Genomic DNA, 21,434 nt, shown 5'->3' on the forward strand with positions numbered 1-21,434 from the left:
GAGCCTAAAGAGATAGGAGAGGTTCTTAATGAATATTTTTCTTTGGTATTCACAACTCAGCGGGACCTAGTTGTAGAGGAGGATGTTGTGAAACATGCAAGTCGGCTAGAGGAGATTGATGTTAGTAAAGAACATGCGCTAGGAATTCTGAGGGAGTCGAAGATCGAAAAAGTCCCCATGGCCTGAAGGGATTTATTCAAAGGTGCCATGGGAGGTGAGGGACGAAATCGCAGGGCCTTTGGCAATGATCTTTTCATCCTCACTGTCCAAGGGTATAGTGCCAGAAGGTTGGAAAGAGGCAAACGTCATTCTCTTATTTAGAAAAGGGAACAGGGATAACCCCGGAAATTGCAGGCCAGTTATTCTTACGTTAGTGGTGGGCAAATTATTGGAAAGGGCTCTGAGAGACAGGATTAATAATCACTTGGAAAGGTAGTTTGATTCGTGATAGTCAGCAGATATTTGTGAGGGGTCGATCATGCCTCACAACCCTTACTGAAATCTTTGAAGAGGTGACCAAACACATGGATGAAGGTGGAGCAGTGGATTTTGTATACATAGATTTAAGTAAGGCATTTGATAAGGTTCCCCATGGCAGGCTCATGCAGAAAGTAAGGAAGCATGGGATAGGGGGAAATGTGGGGATTGGATTCAGAATTGGCTGACCCTTAGAAGACAAAGGGTGGTAATGGATGGAAAATATTCAACATGGTGCTCAGTTACGAGCGGTGTACCACAAGGATCTGTTCTGGGTCCTCTTCTATTTGTGATTTTTGTAAATGAGTTGGATGAAGGAGTGGAAGGGTGGGTTAGCAAGTTCACGGATGATATGAAGGTGGGTCACATTGTGGACAGTGCGGAGGGCTGTTCTAGGTTACAAAGGGACATTTGTAGAATGCAGAGCTGGGCTGAGGAGTGGCACATGGAAATTAACTCTGAAAAGTGTGAGGTGATTCATTTTAGAAGGACAAACTTGAAAGCAGAATACGGGGTTAACAGAAAAGATTCTTGGCAGTGTGGAGAATCAGAGGTATCTTGGACTTTATGTTCACAGTTCTCTGAGAGCTGCCACCTGGGTGGCTAAAGTTGTTAAGGCATATGGTATTTTAGCTTTAATTAATAGAGGGACTGAGTTCAAGAGCCATGAAGTTATGCTCCAGCTATACAAAAGCCTGATTCGGCCACATCTGGAGAATTGTGTCCAGCTCTGGTCACCTCTTTATAGGAAAGATGTGGAAGTGTTTGAAAAGGTGCAGAGGGGATTTACCAGGATGTTTCCTGGAATGGAGAGAAGGTCTTACAGGGAAAGGTTGAGAGAATTAGGGTTTTTCCTATTCGAATGATGCAGGATGAGGGGTGACTTGATAGAGGTGTGCAAAATGATCAGAGGTATAGATGGAGTAGACAGCCAGAGGCTTTATCCTCGGGTGGAGGCAGCTTTTATGAGGGAACATAGTTTTGAAGTGAAAGAGGTAGATATCGGGGAGATGTCAGAGGTTGGTTCTTTACTCAGTGTGGTATGGGTGTGGAATGCATTGTCGGAGAGGGTAGTGGAGTTGGCCACATTAAGGGTATTTAAGCAGCTGTTAGATAGACATATGGATGATAGTATAAGGTAGGGGTGGAGGTTAGACAGACCTCAGTTTAGGGTAAAAGTTATGCACATCGTGGGCTGAAGGGCCTGTACTGTGCTGTATTGTTTATGTTCTATGCACTTCCAGCTACTACTATACAACTGGTGTGTCAAATCTGAGCCACACAATCAGGTCAATGCCAATGGAGGGCATTTGACCCTCTGTCTGCCCCAGTTCTTCAATTGAGCATTCAAATAGTGCTATTCCCCTAGTTTATCCACATAATCCTGTACATTCTTCCTGTTGAATGCCCCAATTGAATCTGCCTTCACCACACTCCCAGACAGTGCATCCCAAATGGTAGCTATTCCCGAGGTGAACACATTTTCCCTCGTATCACCGTTATTTCTTTGACAATTACCTGTGCCATCTCTTTCAGAGTCCTTTCGTGAGTGGAGTGAAGATTTCTTTGCCTGTTCTGGCAAGATGCCTCATGATTTAGAATATCTCTAACCAATCTCCTCTCAGCCTTTCCTTCTCCAAAGTACATAGCCTCAGTTTCTCCTGTAGTTCCCTATCCCGGAATGATTTTCATGAATCTTTTCTACATTCTCTCAAAATGCTTCCCTGTTCTTCCAGAATGTAATGCCTACAACTCAACATAATACTCTAAAAATTGTGGTTTGTACCTCTCTGTCCGTACACCCAAAACTAATTATTTCACACTTCTCCACGTCAATCCTATTTTGCCACTTGGTTGTCCATTCTATCACCTTGCCTATGGGCTTCTAAGTTCTATAATTATCCTTCCTGCAGGTCAGTGTTTCCAATTTATCCATTGTCAGCAAATTTTGAAATTCCACAAAGCAAGTGTCTCAAAATTCAACATCAGTTTCCTTTTTTGTTTCTCTCAGATCTGTCCTGAATCCTGAATGAATTCCTGGATTTTTATTCCACACAAATATGGCATCTAGTTACACAAAGGTGAGTGATACTGTCAAGCATATCAGCGACTGAGGCAGTAAAGTCTTAGTCCACTTCCGGGTATATGAAAGATCCATGTTTATCCTACAGTCTCACCTGGAGTCCTCCCAAATCAACGTAATAGGCCGCTATGATACTATCTAGGATCCTCATAATTGAATACATGTCCATTAAATCTTCTTGTAGCCACATGTTACACAGAAGACAACCACAGCCCATATAATCTTTCCACAGCTCTGAAATTCTCCCATTTCAGCAACATACTCTGTAAATATTCCGTATAGTCCGTTGACTTTGATCACATATTTTGTGCAACAAGGTGACCAGAACTGTACACTGTAGTGTAGTCGTAGTCGTAGACTAAAACATGCAGGAGCATCTGCAGATGCAGCTTAACTCTCGATCAATTGAGTTTCTCCCAGTACCACAATCTGAAGAGCACGGACAGAAATACAACATGTTTCGAAGCAAGAGGCATCACAAGCTGTAAAATTAATTAACAAGATTTGACCATAAAAATTGGGGCAGACTTAAATTTCTTGTATTAAAAGAAATATGGGGGATAAGTTGAGAGCACAGTATGATCAGTCAGACATTGTCATCTTTACTGAGACATAGCTGGGCAGGAATAGAACTGCAACATTTCTGGTGCCATGGTTTTCAAATCAAGAGAGGAAGAAGGAAAAAATAAAAGGAATGGGAAGATCGTGTTGTTGATTAATTACTGAGGAGGGGTGATTTAGTGGAAGGATCATTCATTTGTTCAATTTCCCTAATTCCAATTTGCTCAGTGGGTAAGAGGGGTTGGGAATTCACTGACAGGAAGGTAGAGAAAGAAACCCTCATCACTTTCAAAAGGTGCTTGATCTGATAGTTTGTGTCTCTGTCTGAGTGGGTCATGCTGTATGTCTGTTGCTACATGGGTATGTTATTGCAAAAGTGTGTGCGTGCACGTGTGCTGCAGTATGTATGCTTGTCTCAGTGTGGCGCAGTGTCTCTGTATTATAAGTGTTTTTCACTTTGCGTATATGAGTCACTAGCCATCTTTCTGTGCCCGAGTGTGTCATTCTGTTTGTCAGTATGTGTCTGTCTCTGTTGCCAAGAGCTTTTTATTGTGTTTCACCATCTTCTGATAAAGTGCCACCAACTCTAGTGGAAGGGGGGGGGGGGGAAAAAAAAAAACACACCCATCAGGGACCCCACAAGACTGATCAATGAGGAGTGACAAAAGCACCAACACAGTCACAACTTTACAGCAGAGATAGACAGCAGAGTATTGCTTAACACAACTCTTGGGAAGCTGGTAAAGATTTTGATAAAGTTTGAAGCCATTTGAAACACTTTTTAGGGATGATTGGGAAAGAAGATTGCAACAGATACATTTAAAGGATTTCAGAAATTATGGATAATTGAGCATTTGGGAGAAGGGACAATGTGGAATTTATTTCAGAGAGTGAGCATAATTTATAGACATGACATTTACAGCACAGGAGGTCATTTTGACCAACATGGATATGGTGGGCTAAGGTCTAACTGCATTACTTGAATTTTCCAGTTTTTGGCCCATAACCCTCATCTTCGGCTTCTACATCTTTACCTTGTCTCTCTCCCCTCTGGTTATTGAGCTCAGTATTAATGGGAAAGGCAGCTTCCTATCTACCTTTTCTATACCCCTCAAATGTCTCAGCTCCCCCCTCAATTTTACACCTAAGCAGTTTTGTCAGTTTCTGCATAATCTTCTCACTCTACTTTATGTCTCACCTAATAAAAGCAAGTGTCCCATAGATCTTCTTACCCACCTAAATTTACTTACTGTGCTACTTTGAGATCTGTGGATCTGCACAACAAAAGTTCCATTTGATAGAACATAGAACATTACAGCACAGTACAGGCCCTTGATGTTCAATACTTTCCAGGCTCCAACTGAAGACAGCCATATAGTCTAATCCCTGTCTTGCTGACCCTGCCAAGTTTTCAGTGGAGTATGATTTGCCACTGTTCTGCGCTCCTGAGCAGTCATTGGAATGCTCCTGCAGTTTACAGATGCTCTCTTGCTAATTACAAAGATAGGGAGGATGGAGAGTTGGGGTGGTTATCAAAGCTAATGGGGGGGGGGGGGGGGGGGGTGGTCAGCAGAGCGTGGGAAAGGATCACCTTTTAAGATATTGTACTTGGAGGTATTAGGGACGTAGGCAGCAGAGAGTTGGATGTAATAACAGGGTGGAGAGTTGGATGAACACAGCAGGCCAAGAGACACTAGGATCATTCACAATTAACTTTATTAACACAGCTGTGAAACATTTATGAAAACAAAAACTGATCAACAGCTAAATTCAGTCTAAGCAAAATGACTGAACCAGTCCATAGTCTAGTGCAATGATATTCTGAGAAAGTGCTGGAGAATCAGGGTTTACAGCCTGGATATTAATTCCAATACTGTTTACAAACATTTGATTTCTCATTCAGAAAAAGTGCCATTTAGATTAAATTATCAGGTTACAGAATCTGAGGTTACTGTAAAATGAGTGGCTGATCACTTATCATGGGGTGGAGGTGGATCAAAAAGTACTGAGTTATTAAAACTTTAAAAAGAAACATGACTATTCCAACAGTTTAGCTTGGATGCCAGCATCAGCATTCATATGACACACTCATGGCCAATGCACGCCGATTAATAATGTTAATCTTTGATATAAAATTCACGTTGTTCATCCTTGGAAGCAATTAGTATGGTATAAAAATCACTGGCAGTGACTTCAATGTAAAAGATGTGTCAGGCTGAGCATTGAGGTGCAGTACGATATACTGCACCAATCCCACTCTTGCACTCAGTCAACTCTCAGTCCACACATGATCATAAGTTAAAATCTGGAAGGATTTTCCACCAGGCTCGTGTTTGGCTTGGTGTCATTCCAAATTATTTTGTACAGAAGCAAACTATCCTCAGCTCATCAAGCAGGGAGATGTGCAAGGCACATCTTAAAATACACAATGGAAAATAAAAATTATAAATCAACCCAAATGCAAATTTAATCCAAACTGCTAGATGCACTAACTGAGGTCCAGACTGGGTCACCTCAATTTGGCTCAGATAGCAAGAGAAAACCAATTCCACTACACCACGCACCCACTCCCTGACCCCATCATCTCCAAGGCACATGTTAAAAACAATGCAGACAGATACAGGTTGTGTTCACAGTGTGGATACATCCAGCAGTATGCTCCAAGGAGTGGCTTCATGCAGACGTCAGGCCCTGCCGCTATCATCAGCCTCCTCAGTGAACAGGTTGAAGTGTCAGAGTGCCAATTCATTTCTGCACGCCCCACCCCCATGCCCCCAACACAAAATGAGGCTCGGAGAGAAGAAGCTGTTCGCCCTTGTTCAATCACTGGCTGCCTAAATAAATAATCTCAAAGTGCAATCGCAGTTGGATACTAGAAACTGAGAGACAGAGAGAAACAGTACAGAAATCGGATTGATCATGAGGTCTTCAAATGTAGAGAATCTTCCCAATCTTTTTTCACTTTTGCAGCAAATATGGCGTGTTGTAAGTGTTCTCCTAGGGAAAATCCTAACCAACACCCACCTTCCCTGCATTCACATCCCCATTTCCCAATCCCACCCCGAAATTCTCACTCAATTGGAAGTCACTCAGCTCGGAGCTAGTAAAGGTAAAGTCACTGTAGGGGCAGAGAGCTGGTCCCTCATTAAAGAGGGGTGACGACAGTGGTGTAACCCAAGGGTCACCGCATCTCAAGTGAGGGCCAACGTTGAAGAGGTGGGGCCTTCAGTGCAACCTTATCTGGTGCAGGAATTGATCCTGTGCCGTTGGTGTCACCCTGCATTACAAACTAGATGTCCAGCAGCTGAGTTAACCAACAAGGTTACAATGAAGGTCCTGTTGTTTCAAATTAAACATTTAATTTTTTTTTAAAAGTTGGATTTCATGCCAATCAGGAATTCACCAGAATTGTGTGTAAAGCATGTTTAAACCCAGCAGTAAAATCACAGCCCAGGAAAATGCCAAGATTGATATTAATACTGGTACAAACCAGCTCCACACCATTAACATCACATAGAAGGAGATTTGAGGGATGAGCAAGAATTTGAACAAAATGTTTTAAGCTGGAGAAGTTACGTTTAAAAGAAAAGTTTTCACCCTGAAGGATGACTTCGGCATACCGTTCTGGAGATGGGGAGGGAGAGAAGGGTACATGGGGAGAGAGGGAAATAATGGATCCTTCAGTGATGTATGAAAAGTCAGTGAAACTAAACCACTAGTGCTGGGCAGTAAAGCTGGTGACACCAGGGCTGTGAACAGTAGTCAGCAGTACGGGGTCTTAACCAAATGGTCTCAACAACAGGGAATGAGGGAGCCCCCTCCTCACTGGCAGATGAGCATCTCAACAGAGAGACAGACAAAAGAATAAAAATAAAGTCAGAAGGATACAGTTTTCTCCCGGTGCATGAAAAAAAAATTCTCAGATGGGAGACATCTGAAGCAGTCAGCCAGTGAGTCGAACTGTTGATGGACCCCAAGACCAACTTTAACCTTTCAGCTGGATTTTGTTTGGCTTTTAGAATACATTCAGAAATTTTGTTCCATCCTTTGAAAGGTGGAAGGTTATGTTGAAAGAACACAGCTGTCCCACCCTCCCCTGAAAAGGCGGTAGAAGCAAAAGGATTTGATATCCAGTGAATGTTATTAGAGTTCAAGATTGTGTGGTTGAGTGGGGTAGATTGGGAGTGGGGGGGAGGGGGGGGGGGTCAAAGTACTGCAGATGCTCAATTAACAGCTGACTGATCTTGCCAACCCCACCCACGTACATTCACCAAGATCAGACTGCAGAAGTCAAAAATCATTTCCTTTTTGTTGCTGGTCACCAAACTCCAGCTATAGCTGTTCCGTATGCTGCACAGAATACCTCACTTCTTCCACCAGAATAGAACCAGGCAGTTCCACAATAATGGACTCACTGTCAGACCCAAACTCCTCTACCCTCCAGAATATGATTGATCTGAACCAAGAAACAAAGCCAATAGCTGCAGTACTGAGATGCTACTTGACATCACTTTCCCTCAAACTCACCAGCATGCAGAGGGTTAATGAAAGCAGAGACTGGAAAAGGCTTGGCATTCACCGAGCTGCAGATCAGATCCAGCTACAGTGGCCCCCTACACTGCACACTAATCCCTCTCCTTCCCGCCCCAGACCCAGCCTCACCCTTGTCCCTATGTCAATCCCAGTGGAACCACACGTAATGCGGTGGTTTCAATGAAGACGTTGTACAGAACAGTTCTGGTGACAGTCATCAGTACACAGGGGTCTGATCCATTCTTGTCATGGGCCTGTCTTTATTTTATGTTTCTCTGCTAGCCCCAACTTGGCTCAATTGTACACACCATTTAAAGGACTAGGGCATAAAACAGCCCCTACACATCATATCTGGGGATACTGGAACAAGAGGGGGAAGGCCAAAGACACAGAAGGAGAGGGGCAAGGAGAAGTCAAGACAAAGAAGAGAGACAGAGCAAGTAGGTGCTCAAAAAGGGTAAGGGGAAGGGAGGAAATTGGAGAGGGGGAGGTATGGAAGGTAAGAGATAGGCAAAGAGGGAGGAAGGAAGTGAAAATGCACATTAAAGAAAAAGATGGCATATAGGAGGAAGTTAAATTTCACACTGGTGCTCTCTCAGGGCCACACATCAAGGACTTCCTGCCTGGTTCTGGCTGCTGTGAGCCCATCCATAATCGGAGGGCTTGGTTTGATTTTATAACAAGAGAAAACCTTTCCATAATGGAGGTAGGTACATGTGGGTAAATTATTTGTTTAGGCCACAAGAAACAATTAGAATATTTTTCTACTGGGGGGAAAAAAGAGCAGAGAATGCGAGGAAATGAGGGGAGAGCGTGCGAGAGAGCGAGAGCGAGAGCAAAAGTGCATTTAATTAGGTCATTTTCTTCAGGGGAAAAAAGTCACTTTTTCAAAAGGCACAAGTGGTAAATAGTAACAGCAACACATCTAATTCCCCCTGGATTAAGGCCACGGAAGACTGAAATCAACAATATTGCTGGGTCAACTATTGTTAAATAAAATCAAAGTACTACTTTGAGCAGCTGATGGGCCCTGGAAGGCATCACTCAGCCAATCCTGGACATGGTTAATAAGGTGCCATAGTGTATCAGTAGAATCCCTCAGAACTGGTAAGGGAACAAGGGAAGAGGCAGTCGCCACGATGGGAAGATCACAGCAGAAGTGGGAAGCAGGCCTCATATTTCTGATGTACTCTAGGAGTGGGCCGTTGATCCACACCCAGTTTTGTTGGGAGGGGACGTTCCAGAAAAGGGATTCTACTGGGTAGTTTTGATGCTGTATTTCGGCTAACCCTCCCCACCACACCAACCCCCAAACCCATCCCAAGTCAGCTCTCTTCCCCTCAGAAATGCAACGAATGGCGTTCAGTCTTACAACATCTGAAATTGCAAGCAGCTGGGAGATTATTTCTTCTCCTTGGACTTGACAGGTTTGTTTTTCTTATTGAGAATTTTCATCAGAGAAGAGGGCATGTAATAAGGCTTTTCTGCTGAGCCGTCGTTCCTCTCGAGATCCTCCACTGTTGGCAAGGACAGAGAGAAAATAACGAGGAGCAGGGAAAGACTGACTTGCATTCAAATAGTGCCCTCTGTGCTGCAGGCTCTGCAGAGCAAAAGCCTCTCAGTGAAGTGCTTTGGGAGGTGGGCTATACAGTCACTGAGAGGGTATTGCAACAGCTAATCAGCATGCAGCAAGCTCCGCAGGAACAATCGCATGATAGTGCCCAGCATTTAAACATGCCTGGCTTTTTTCTTAAAATTAAATTTTATTTTATTTTCAATTCTGCACAAAAAAATTCTGATGGGTGCAAATGTTACTTACAGAAGCAGAGGAACAGTGTGTCGACGCACATGTTGTAAACACTGAAGAACCCATGGGCTATCATATAGGACCCGACCACCGCAGTCTGTGTAGGACATGGAGACAGAGGAAGTTATGTTAAATCATAACAAACTCCTTCCTCCTCCCACAGTCAACGGGCAACCAACTGAAAGGTCTCGTCTTCCCCCTCCATTCAGGTTCTTGCATGTGGTTAGGCCTCTTCTGAATTGTATGATTGAGTTCTTTCTCAAAAGGGTATTAGTGAACCAGTTTTTTTTTAAAACAAGGAATTAAAGGGTCACAGTCACTGAACCTAAATTCTACCAGCTGCCTTGATAGGCATTTGAATTCTGGCCCCAAAGAATTAGCCTCGGCACAGTTACTCGCCCATTTGATGTTAGCACTAGGCCCCCTTTCCCTGCACTGTTGCACTCCGACAGCTTCATGATTAACACATACCAGTATTGGCAGCCAATAATAATTCAGGGTAGGAGCCTGGAATGTCGGATCAGGAATTTTTATCCTTCCAGTGAAGAAGAAAAATGCCAAAACACCTAGGGAAGGAAAAACACAAGACAAATGTATTTATTCTTTCAAAGAAAAAGGAGAAATGCTGCAGAACCAAAGGCTGTGTAAAGATTACAGAAGTGATCCTGTGAACACGGGGAGGATTAGTTTGTGGCGAAATTGAGAATCCTCCAGATGACAACTCCCAAACTAATATAGTGTTTCGTGTTGTCCTTCAACATTCCTCCTTGCCATTGACTTCCCACAACAGTTATTGCATCCTCTGCTGTGAATTCCTCAGCTTTTATTTGCTCACAAAATGTCATGACATCACAGGGCCTCCAACATATCCTGAAGAGATATGGGAACAAGGGATGGCTGTTCAGCCTCTGTAAACCTCAGATCATCTAAAACTCTGCTGGCCTCCTGTCTATCTCACATCCAGTCCCGATTCCCCCTGCCTGCTCTTGCTGACCTACATCAACTGGTGGACAAATAAAGAAGCAGGGTGAAATGCCACTAGGTGGAGAGCATCCACCTTGCAGGCAGATGGCCCACAGTGCCAGCAAGCGTTTGCCACAACCCAGTCGCTATGACCACACTGTGGCACCCAGTCTCCTTGTCCGCATTCACATCATTATACTCTCCCCAGCTCCAAATTCCTTAACAACCCTTGCCTTGCAAAAGTCAAGCAATCTCTGGTTTGAGATGATTAGCACCCTCTAAACAGTACAGGCTTAGTCAAAGAGTTCCACACCCCACCCCCACTCTGTGTGAGGAATCATCGAATCCCCAGTGTGCAAGCAGGCCATTCGTCCCATCAAGTCCACAGTGACCCTCTGAAGAGACACACACAGGGACACAGACAGGGACACAGAGTTTCCTAGTGGTGGAATTGAACCCAGGTCCCTGACTGAGGGGGGACAGCAGAGCTAACCACTGAGCCACTCTTAAAAAGATCTCTTCCAAACATCTCTCCTGAAGAGACTACTTCTGATTTTTTTTTTATTCTGTTGGTCCTCAACTCTCCAGAGTGTAGGACTAATTCCTCTGTTCAGTGTCTGTATCTTCCAACATCCTATAAACATCCTTCTTCCCCACATCACCACTACCCTCATTAACGAAGGCAACTTAACAAAACAGAAGCTGCTGGAAAAGCTCAGCAGATCTGGCAGCAATCGGTGAAAAAAACCAAAATCAGACTCAATGTTTCGGTTCTAGTGACCCTTCCTCAGAACAGGTAGTGTGAAATGGCAGACTGTGTGATAACAAGGCTTGTGTGGGGGGTAGCGGGGTTGGGACATAGCGTTTAGGCCCTAAAATGATTGAACTCTACATCGAGACCGAAGGGCTGCAGTCTACAAGAAGAAAGTGAGGTGCTGTTCTTCCAGCTTGCGCTAGCTTTGCTGGAACACTACAGCAAGCCTGAGACAGAGATGTTGGCCAGGGAACAAAGTGGTGTGCTAATATGGCAGGTGACTGGAAGCTCGGTCTTTTCTGCGGGCAGAAATTAGATGCTCGTTTTGCCTCCTCGACGTGGAAGAGACCATCTTGTGAGCAGTGACTGCAGTAGACTAGATTGTGGGAAATGCAGGTAAAGTGCTGCTTCACCTGGAAGGTATGTTTAGGCCCTTGGATACTGGGGAGGGAGGTGGTGAACGGGCAGCTGTTACACCTTTGGTGGCTGCCAATTTAGAGCAGTCTCCAACATAACGCACATAGGAGGTTCTCAGTTCAGGTCCGTCCAGTCCATCTACTCACCCACACCACCAACAACAAGGAGCTTCCCGAAAAGCAGCAGCAGGTCTGTGATTTTGTCCAGCACCACCACCCTAATGGGGAAAAGCCAAAGCAAAAAAGAGATTTGTGGGGTCACTGGCAACCAGACTGTAGATCAGAACATTGATACTCCAAACCTGCCCCCCTCAAACCATGACAAGGCATCCACACCCTTCAGGAGGCAAGCACTGTCTTCTACAGCTCCCAACCGCTCCTCCCCAAGCAGCGCAGTGCCCACCTCCCCACAGGATCTGATGGCTCAGGAGAAGAGGAGAGGGTGGGGATGGTCCACTTAGGAGGGCGAGTAATTTAATCTCAGATTCTCTTTCAAGAGTCATTTAAGTGTCTGTCTATCATTCTTCCAGTGAGCATACATTAATCCACAGCAACTCCGTGTTGAAGAAAGGAATTCTCTCATCATCTTTGGCGAGCATTGCTTCTTCACCACACCACTACCTACTGTACCTCCCAAAATATATAAAACTGTATTTATAATGTGTAAAAGTGCATTACCTAGCAGTTCAAACTGAACATTGCATAACGTGAAATATAGACCTGGTTTCAGTCAATTGACTACTGGAACTGCCTCACTGTACTTACAGTTTGTATAAATATATAAACTATGCATTTCTAGTTTGTGTAAAACATTCTCTGGGGGCTTTCAGCCCAAGGCCTTTATCTCAGTTTTCAACCATTGAGGACTATGGTGGAAGTTAGCTTTGCCCACTGTGCTCTGAAGCAGCTGCCCAAGCCTAGTGCTTCCTTCAGCACATAGTCCTGGACCTTGGAATGTGCCAGGCTACAACACTTGGTGATCAATAGCTTTTGCGTTGGAAGTGGAGCAAGAGTGCCCTTTTTGGAGTTGATGGACCCGCAGCTGCAGTTGGTAGTTACCTCAGCAAGCATCTCTGATAACAGCCTCAAGGGTCTGCACCATGACGCTATAGATGACTAGCCTCCACAAAAAAAAACTGCTTCTCTTTATGCAGGAGCATTACAGAAAGGACAGTCTTGTGGAAGAGCTGAGTGTCCTGGCATGAAGACAGACCTTCTCACCAGCAGCCAAGATACACTTTGACGCTTGTCTAGACAACATTTCTGCTCCCAGAAATCTTACTCACTTCTATCAAACGAGCAACCCCAAGGAGCCCCTCGCTCCCCCTCCCACACACTCTGATCAATGCTGGGCAAGACCCAAGTCATTTTCCAATGAAGGTTCAAGTGAATCAAATTATTGGAACCTATGCGAGTACAAGAGTGCGCATGAAGGAGAGTAAGTGAGAGAAAATTAAAGTGCAGATTAGAGACAGCTCAAACACCAGGCACAGAGCAAGGAGTGAGAGAATACACGACAGGAAAACAAAGACAGGTGGACAGCATGCGAGAGAAAGTGCATGAGAGAGACAGCAAACATGAGACCTGGACAATGTGTTGGAGCCCAAGATTGATGAATTGACTTCCAACTACCCATCCTCCCTCTCAACTGCAACACTCCCCCACCTCCACACTCACCCTCCGATGTAACATTAAGGCAGAGCAAGTTCAATTTCATAGAGTTCAGTAGCGTTCACTTACCTGACCACATTCCTCATCAACAGCTTGAATGCATTCTTGGCTGACACACAGAAATTCTTACCATAGACAGCAATCTATAATGAGGCAGAGACAAAGAGGTGATGAATCACCTAGGAACCACTCCGTAATATGAGAGAGAGAGAGAGAGAGAGAGAGAGAGAGAGAGAGAGAGAGAGAGAGAGAGAGAGAGAGAGGTTATTTACTATTGCAGCCATCCCCCTCACTCACCATGATGTAGGCATTACGATTTATGAACTTGATAAATTTCTCTAGGCACCAGAAGCAACACTTAAGACAACACAGCAGGAATTTGGTAAAGGGATTATGATAATCTGCAGGAAAGAGAGAGGAGCAACAATGAGATAGTAGGAAGGCCACAAACTGTTGGAGATCAGAAACAGTTTTCAGGATTTTAAAACAAGTACCAACTGGTTTCCACCAGGAGGAGGTGGTGTTTCAGAAAATACAATTGGCAAACAATCCATGAGGAGAGATGAAGAAACTTTATTTTAACAAAAGGTCTCTATCAAATCCCTCCAGCCTTTGCTTTTCACTCAATACTGTCCTATAATACGATTAAATTTAACTGTAGTTTGCTCCAAAGCCACTCCAAAATAAAAGCATCCACCAACCTGACTTAAGTTTTTTTTGTATACATCAACCCATTTAATTGGGCATGCTAATGTCACACCTCCAGGACAAGTGGGACTTGAGCCAGGAACTTCTAGGTCAGAGGTAGGAACGCTAGGACTGCACCACAAGACCCACACCTAGCCTGATTGTTAAGCAACTAAGCCACTGATTCTCATTAATTCTACAAAGATGCTACAGGTATTTCTAAATCAGCATGGTCAAAAGTTGTTGTTACAGGTTGGTCTTGAATGGAGGCCTCCTGCCCCAGAGGGGGCACTACACCACAGGACCCCCCAAAACATAGGCTTCATCTCCAAATGGTCTTAAACCGGCAACCTTTTGGTTAACCGTTCAACACATAAGCCAATTACATCACAGAGACTGATCCACAAGACATTACAGATATTGTTAATCAACCTATTTAAGATATTTACAACACATCTGGAGTAAATAGGTCTTGAACTTAGACCACACACCCCACCCCCAATTCAAAAAGGTGGAAACACTATCATTGGGCCACAAGACCCCCACAGGGATTTACAGTGTCCTGCTGAGGCAGTAGTTCCAGCTGGCTGCTGGAGATCCCCAGCACAGCAAACGTTGTTGCCCTGATAGACTCAGAGGAGATAATGGTGAACGCCAATCCCTAACGAGGCAGCTTTCTCCCTTGCACCCGTATTCAGAGACACATTCTCTCTCCCCCACTCAAACTGCATCAGACATAAAAATAAGTGTTAAGGCTCAAGGCTCTTACTTTTCAGCTTGTGATCCAAGTATTCCAGGATGATTCTTATGAACTGAACAATGGTTAGGATCAATGCTCCAAAGGCCAGAGATCCAGTGTGATACCTAGGAACAAATAAACTGTCAGCCAATCTCATCGAAACACTGACTCACATCATGTGTAGGGATCATCTCCCCGTCAGAACCAAACAAACATGCAACACCAACACTCTCATCATCTCGCTCACTTAACAGTCATGTGAGACACAGAACCCACATCCCAGGAAACTATAATGGACCAAGAGGTCCCAGGATGCTCTGAGGTTTTTTGTGTCAGCATTTCTGGTTTCGCCTAAATTTGCAGACAATGGGAGAGCATCTGTGATTGATGTTCTGTGGATCCTGCAGTGTTTTTTTTTGCTCCCCCAATCTATTCATGAGTATGGGTGTTAATGCCTCAGCCAAAATTGGTCTGCAGTCCAGACTAGATGTTTAGTGAACCAGACATTTTCTTTTCACAATCAATAGTGTTTGTGTGGTCAGCATTAGACTAGCCCTTTTAATGAATTCAAAATTTCACCATCTGCTCCATGGTGAGATTCAAACCCACCTTCCGCAGAAAATTAGCCTGGTGTTCTGGTTTACTAACCCACTATGTGTCATCATCGCCCTGCCTAGTTGTGGAGGTCAGACAGGAAGACCCATGAGGTGAGCCAACAGCAGCATTAAGCACTTAGAGCCTGTGCCACCGTTCAGTCAGACCGTGGCGTTTTTCTGATGCAGGGTCTCGGCCCGAAGCGTCAGCTTTTGTGCTCCTGAGATGCTGCTTGGCCTGCCGTGTTCATCCAGCTCCACACTTTGTTATCTTGGATTCTCCAGCATCTGCAGTTCCCATTATCTCTGCCAGAATATTACCTGGGTCTCTGGATTAACAGTCTAGGCTACTGCCTGTCTGCTTCCAAGGGACCAAAACTGGACATTGGAGGGTAGGAACAGTCTCACCCATGACTGTACAATTGTAACAAAATCTTCCTCACTTTTATACTCTAAACCTCTTGTAGTAAAGGCCACCATTTTTGTGCTAACTGCTGTTATGAGCCACACCAAGACCCCTCAAAATATATAAAGAGGAAAATTAAGATGCCAACTTGTTCTTATTTTAAAAGATCAATGTAAGATGTTGTGTTCTTGATGCAATTTGACTGGTCGAACTACCAAGCTCGAAGCAAAACACATTTCATTCTTCCACTCCAGTTAAAATACAAAACAAGAATTTTAAAAAAACTTCTGTTGAAATACTTAATAAAACCACAGATGAGCTGTTCCAAGATAGTAATATCCCATAACCACATGCCTGGCAAAGGAAAATTCAATGGAACATAGTGTCTCACATGCAATGTTTCTCCAGCCCATGAGGTTAAAAGAAAAAAAAAGCAGGTGGGGGGGGGGGGAGAAAAAGCAAGAGACAGAAGTGGTTGGGGGGGGGGGTTAAGAGAGAAAAAGAGAAGGGGGGAAAAAAAAAGAGAAAGCAGGAGAGAAAGAAAAAAAAGGAAAAAAACTCAAGTGTTTGGCTGTAGCAGGGAGGGACATAGAGCATTCTACAGACCCCAACAGCTACTGAAAGTTAAATTGGAATCCTGGTTCTATGGGACTTGACTCCACCCATTCATTGCTGCTTCTATTGTTCCAACATTGAAAAACCAAAGCCTCACCAGCTATTTACTTCATTGGTTTGGAAGAGGTGTCGAGCAATCTGTGTCTCAACCACTCTTCCTGAAAAAAAAGAAACCAGGAGAAGAGTTCATCTCTCAAAGCCATAATACCACCACACTACTTGCTTGACCTGCATACAAACATTCAAAAATGATTCATGCACCTGGACACCCAGATCCTCCAGTGTTCTTCAGTCAGTCATTCTCCATTTGTTTTTCCACCCCCTTGCTACTCTACCTGCCAAAGTGGGCAAGTTCATACTATTTGACTTATTGTCACCTGTGTTAAAATGGGACATAGAAGAAAAGACAGAGTCACTACCCAGACCCCTTCAAAATTCTAAAGGAGTTCTGTTGCAGTGAGTGGAGGGGTGGTATGCTCACCTGAGGGCGCGAATGAAGGAACCAGACACTGCAAAATATGGAATATCTGCTGGTTTTTTGAAGGCCCAGTAATAGGAAGCAAAGGCACCTGCCAGGGTGCACTGGCCCAGCGCGATGACAAAATTCATGCACCATAAGAAGCCGACGATGTTGTAAATCTGGAGATTGAAGAGGTTCCTCTGCAAGATTCCCTCGTCGTTGTACTTGTAGAAGGCACATTTTACACCCTCACAGTTGTAGCTGGAAGCATTGAAGGACTGCAGACAGAAGGAAGAAACAGTTGCAATTCTTGAGGATCATTTCCACACACCCTGGCGTCTGTCAGTTTCACCAACCCTTCTGAATCTACAAAAATCGCACAGATTTAGGTCTGCAAGGTTGGAATGTCAACTCTCATGGCAAACAGGAAAACAAAGTGTAAAAGACTACAGAGGTTTCAGGTAGCTCTCAGCAGCCTGGTGAAATGAACAGACTCATATCAGCTAACTCGAATCGAAAAACAAACAGAAAAGGCTGAAATACTTAGCGAGTCAGGGCATATCTGGGGAGAGGGAAACAGAGTTAAAGTGGAGATGTTATCTCAAAACAAAAGTGTTTTCCAGCCCTTTAAGTTTGGATTTTCTGTAATTTGACTTTATTCTTGCAGTGGGTAATACATTTACTGGCAAATGTGAAGTGATACAATCTGGATAAAAGGCTGAGGAGAGCCAATATAGGCTAAACAGTACAGATCTTAAATTGTACATCACAGGAGCAGAGTGTGCCCTGGGGAGGTGTCTATGTTTAAAGATTCAGGTTGGGGCTTGGAATCTGTCAGTCAATCTACTTTCTCCATACTCCATCGTATTGGAGAAGGGACAAAAGTTGACATTCCCACATAGTGGAAGTGCAAGCTATCGTTTCCCTGTTGGGAGGTCAGTTAAAGCAGCAATGAACTTAGAAATAAACACAAATTCAGTTTCATAGTTTCACAAAAAAAAAGAGAGACTTCTGAAGAAGGGTCACTGGACCCCAAACATTAACTCTGCTTTCTCTCCAGAAATGCTACCAGACCTGATGAGTTTCTCCAGCAATCTGTTTTTTGTTTGATTTCCAGCATTTACAGTTTTTTTGTTCAGTAATGAACTTTGTTATTTACAGTAAGTGCCCAGAGAGAATGGATTAGTTTACATTTCAATAATATTCAATGCTTTCAGACACTTGAAGGAAGCAAAGTGAAAGGAATTCAAAGTGTAAGATGACAACTGCACAATTGAAGAAACTGGCCTTATAAACTTAGCACTTTATTCCTGTACGTCTCTGTATGTGAGCACACAGGACAATATAGGATATTCTATTCTATAGAGGTTTATAAAACCATGAAAGCATAGATAAGGTGAATAACAAAGGTCTTTTCCCTAGGCTAGGGTGAGGGGGGGGGGGGTTCAAAACTACAGGGCATATTTTTAAGGTGAGAGGAGAAGAACTTAAAAGAAAAAGGGACCCAAGGGACAACTTTTTTCTAAAATAAGAGATGTTGGTTCTCGTGGAATGAGCTACAGTATCAAAAGGAAGTGGTAGATGCAGGTAGATTTACAACATTTAAAAGACAGACAGACATTTGGATAGGTACATGGTAGGAAAGGTTGAGAGAGAGAGATGTGGGCCCATCACAGGAAAGTGGGACTAGTTTAATTTGGGAAACTTGGACAGCATGGATGAGTTATATGAAAAAAGTGTCCATTCCCATGCTGTATGACTTTATGATCCTAAGCCGTGACTGGGGCCACTTTCTGGCTTAGCACATGCCTGAAAGTGGAATGGAGAGGGCTCGAGAACTTAAAATTATTTTCTAAAGAAATTATGGAATTTTTTTTGATATAATGCAATGATTTGCCTCCTTTCTACTGTTACTGAACCTGTGAACTGCAAACTGCAGTTGAAATGGTTTGCAAATGTGAAGCTAGAAACTAATGATCACTCCTGGGTCTGCTTATTAACAGCTCCAGGCAGCAGGCCTTGCACCCAGCTGACCCCAACCTCCTTCAGTCCCACAGCCCTCTGAAATCTGAGCCCCCTTGAATTCAGACATGTGAGAATGACCAATGTTAATAGATGCCTGTTAGCGACCACGCATTCACGGGCCTTCTCATCTGGGGACTCATTGGTTTGGGCCAGAAGACACTGGAAGACAACATCGAAACCTTTGTCCTCAACCCCATCCGCACACACGATTGTGCCCAATATTTCTGACAGATCCACTTACTAAGGGGTCACAGGTTTCATTGCCAAGGATGGCATTGCAGCTGGGATTCGATGGGCCCAAATTCACCACCCGATACAGTGGCTCCCCTGAAGTGGCAAGATATCTGCATGGCGTCAAACGTTAAAGAAACAGGCAGAAAGGGAGCTTTTTCAACAAAAACAGTTTAAAGAGCTGTAGACATCCCTTGAAGGCAGCATTCAAATCCTAACTTTTCCAGGACCCCGCAGTGGTTTCCCACTGAGAGCTGACCATTTGATTTCACTGTGTACTTTAGCAACATCCAGCTCTACCTTAGCACCAGCCACCTCTCGAATCTACCATTGTGGTTAATTTATCTCACCGTCCATCTCACGCTGGATCAACTGAGATTCCAACACACCCCCCTCCCCCACCCCCAGGAGAAAATTGACACCATTGGTCTTGGTTCCAAACTCCATTGCCTATGCAATCAGTTCTAACCCTCTCAGTGGGGACAGGGCCTGTCTCTGTCCTCAGTCTTGGTGTTACATTTGACCCTGGAGATGAGCTCCTGACCTCCTTCCTATTCCTGCCAGATCCAAAGCCAGCTATTTCCAGCTTGGCCACATCGCCAGACTCCTCCACCACCACGCGCCCACCCCGCACCCATTTGTGTCCTGCCTTGAAAGTGGCCGACTGGAACTGGTCCATCACTAGTGGTCTCACTGGCCTGAGCCCTAAGTTACAGAGCTGCCCCCCCCCCCCTCCACTCCCCACATCTCCCTTTGTATCTCCACCCTCCTTCATGACACTCCTCACAAACATTTTTTTTGGGGAGGTGGTTTTGGACAGCTGTCCTAAAATTTCCTTATGTGCCCAGCGGCAGTGCTGTTCGTTCTAAAATTCCCCTCCTGCAGTGCCCACAGATGTCCACATTAGAGGCACTTTAAAAACAAAGTTGTTGTTGGATGAGGGGAGTACAATGCACCAAGGTCGCTCCCCCTTACAAACACACAACACAAGATAATGGATGCATTTCTATTATAAATTCAGGCCAGCATAGTCTCCTTCAAATTCATTCAAGTCTGTTGTGGTGGGACAGGCCAAGCACTGAAAGGATACAGAGCGGTCATTCCCCAGTAAGCCACACAAATCACCAATAGTACAAAGGTGATTAAGGGATAGAGAAGTGATGACATGATGTGACCGATTGCCCTGTTGGATAAGAGAGAAAGAAAATTTTTAAAAATCCACATGTCGATCATCAATACTGACATGCATTTGTAAAGAACCCAAGGACATAAATTGGTCTTCTCTGTTCATGCGCAGGTCCTACTTAAGGCAGAGGGGAGATGATAACTTGCCCAATCTCTTTCTCAAAAAGGCCATGGAAGCAAGGTCCTCACATGTTTTAAAAGGAAGAAGGGGTTAGGTTTTTTGATAAGCATGGGGTGAGACGTTAATCGGGGAGGCGTAGGCAGCAATGTTGAGTAATCAGAGCACGATGTCTTTACAGAATGGCACAGCAGGCTCGATGGACCAATCAGTCGCACGTAACAGAGGAAACAGTAGGATGCCTCACGTTGTTATGGGGTCTGGAGCCAAGTGGCCCTGGTGGATCCCAAACTGGGGGGGGGGGGGGCGCGGGGGCAGCATCAGTGAGCAGGTGCTGTTTGATAGCACTGTTGGTGACACCTCCCATCACATTGATGATCGAGAGCAACCGATGGGTTGGATTCATCCTGCCTTGTGTGTGCATGACATACATAGGCAATTTTCCATATTGTCAGGTAGATGTCAGTGTTGTGACTGTACTGGAAAGAGTTTGGCTAGGGGAGTGGCAAGTTCTGGAGCATAAGTCTTCAGTACGATTGCCGGTATGTTGTCTTAGCCCATAGCTTTGTCAGTATTCAATGCTTCCAACTGTTTGTTGACATCACGTGGAGTGACTCGAATTGAAATTATGTCTCATCCACCATGGCTGATATGACTATGGTCTTGACTTGGGTTTTCTACCTGCTCCAGTGACCCTTCACTCACTTGTTAATCGAAAATCACTCCAATTCAGTTCAACTTGAGTGACCTCTTCCTATTCCTAGACAGAGCAGTGGGTCCTTTCAAAAAGTCCCCAGTGACAGCAATTGTGTGGTGGTGGGGGTTGGGGTGGTGGCAGGTTGGACTTCAGGGAGGGGTCTTGACAGGAGAGATGTGAAGAAAATGTTTCTCTCTGTGGGAGAATCTAGAAATTGGGATTACCGTTTAAAAGAGAAAGGGTCCCCCATTTTAAATAGAGAGGAAGTATTTCTTACCTCTTACCCCTGGGGTTGGGGGTTGGGGTGGGGTGGGTAGAGAAAAGTCTGATTATGATTTACAGCACACAGGGCCAGATCCCAAGAGTGAGTGAATATGAAGTAGTCAAGATCACAAATCAGCTTAAGATTGCAA

General features: G+C 44.3%; 1 protein-coding gene across 2 annotated transcripts in view; it reads right to left on the minus strand.

The window, feature by feature from the left end:
• Positions 1-4,820: 4,820 nt before the first annotated feature.
• Positions 4,821-21,434, minus strand: part of slc44a4 (solute carrier family 44 member 4) — an 82,917-nt gene continuing 66,303 nt past the window's right edge. For both annotated transcript variants that reach the window (XM_059639529.1, XM_059639530.1), the window contains exons 13-22: positions 20,112-20,204; positions 19,032-19,134; positions 16,787-17,043; positions 14,722-14,816; positions 13,563-13,666; positions 13,335-13,408; positions 11,742-11,812; positions 9,933-10,027; positions 9,474-9,558; positions 4,821-9,171 (exon numbers count right to left, since the gene is read on the minus strand). In XM_059639529.1, coding sequence (XP_059495512.1) covers positions 9,056-9,171; positions 9,474-9,558; positions 9,933-10,027; positions 11,742-11,812; positions 13,335-13,408; positions 13,563-13,666; positions 14,722-14,816; positions 16,787-17,043; positions 19,032-19,134; positions 20,112-20,204 — 1,093 coding nt within the window. In that variant the 3' untranslated portion in view covers positions 4,821-9,055. The remainder of the gene's footprint in view (positions 9,172-9,473; positions 9,559-9,932; positions 10,028-11,741; positions 11,813-13,334; positions 13,409-13,562; positions 13,667-14,721; positions 14,817-16,786; positions 17,044-19,031; positions 19,135-20,111; positions 20,205-21,434) is intronic.

This window comes from Stegostoma tigrinum, chromosome 34 (genome assembly GCF_030684315.1).
Source record: "Stegostoma tigrinum isolate sSteTig4 chromosome 34, sSteTig4.hap1, whole genome shotgun sequence".
In the NCBI taxonomy this organism is placed as follows: Eukaryota; Metazoa; Chordata; class Chondrichthyes; order Orectolobiformes; family Stegostomatidae; genus Stegostoma; species Stegostoma tigrinum.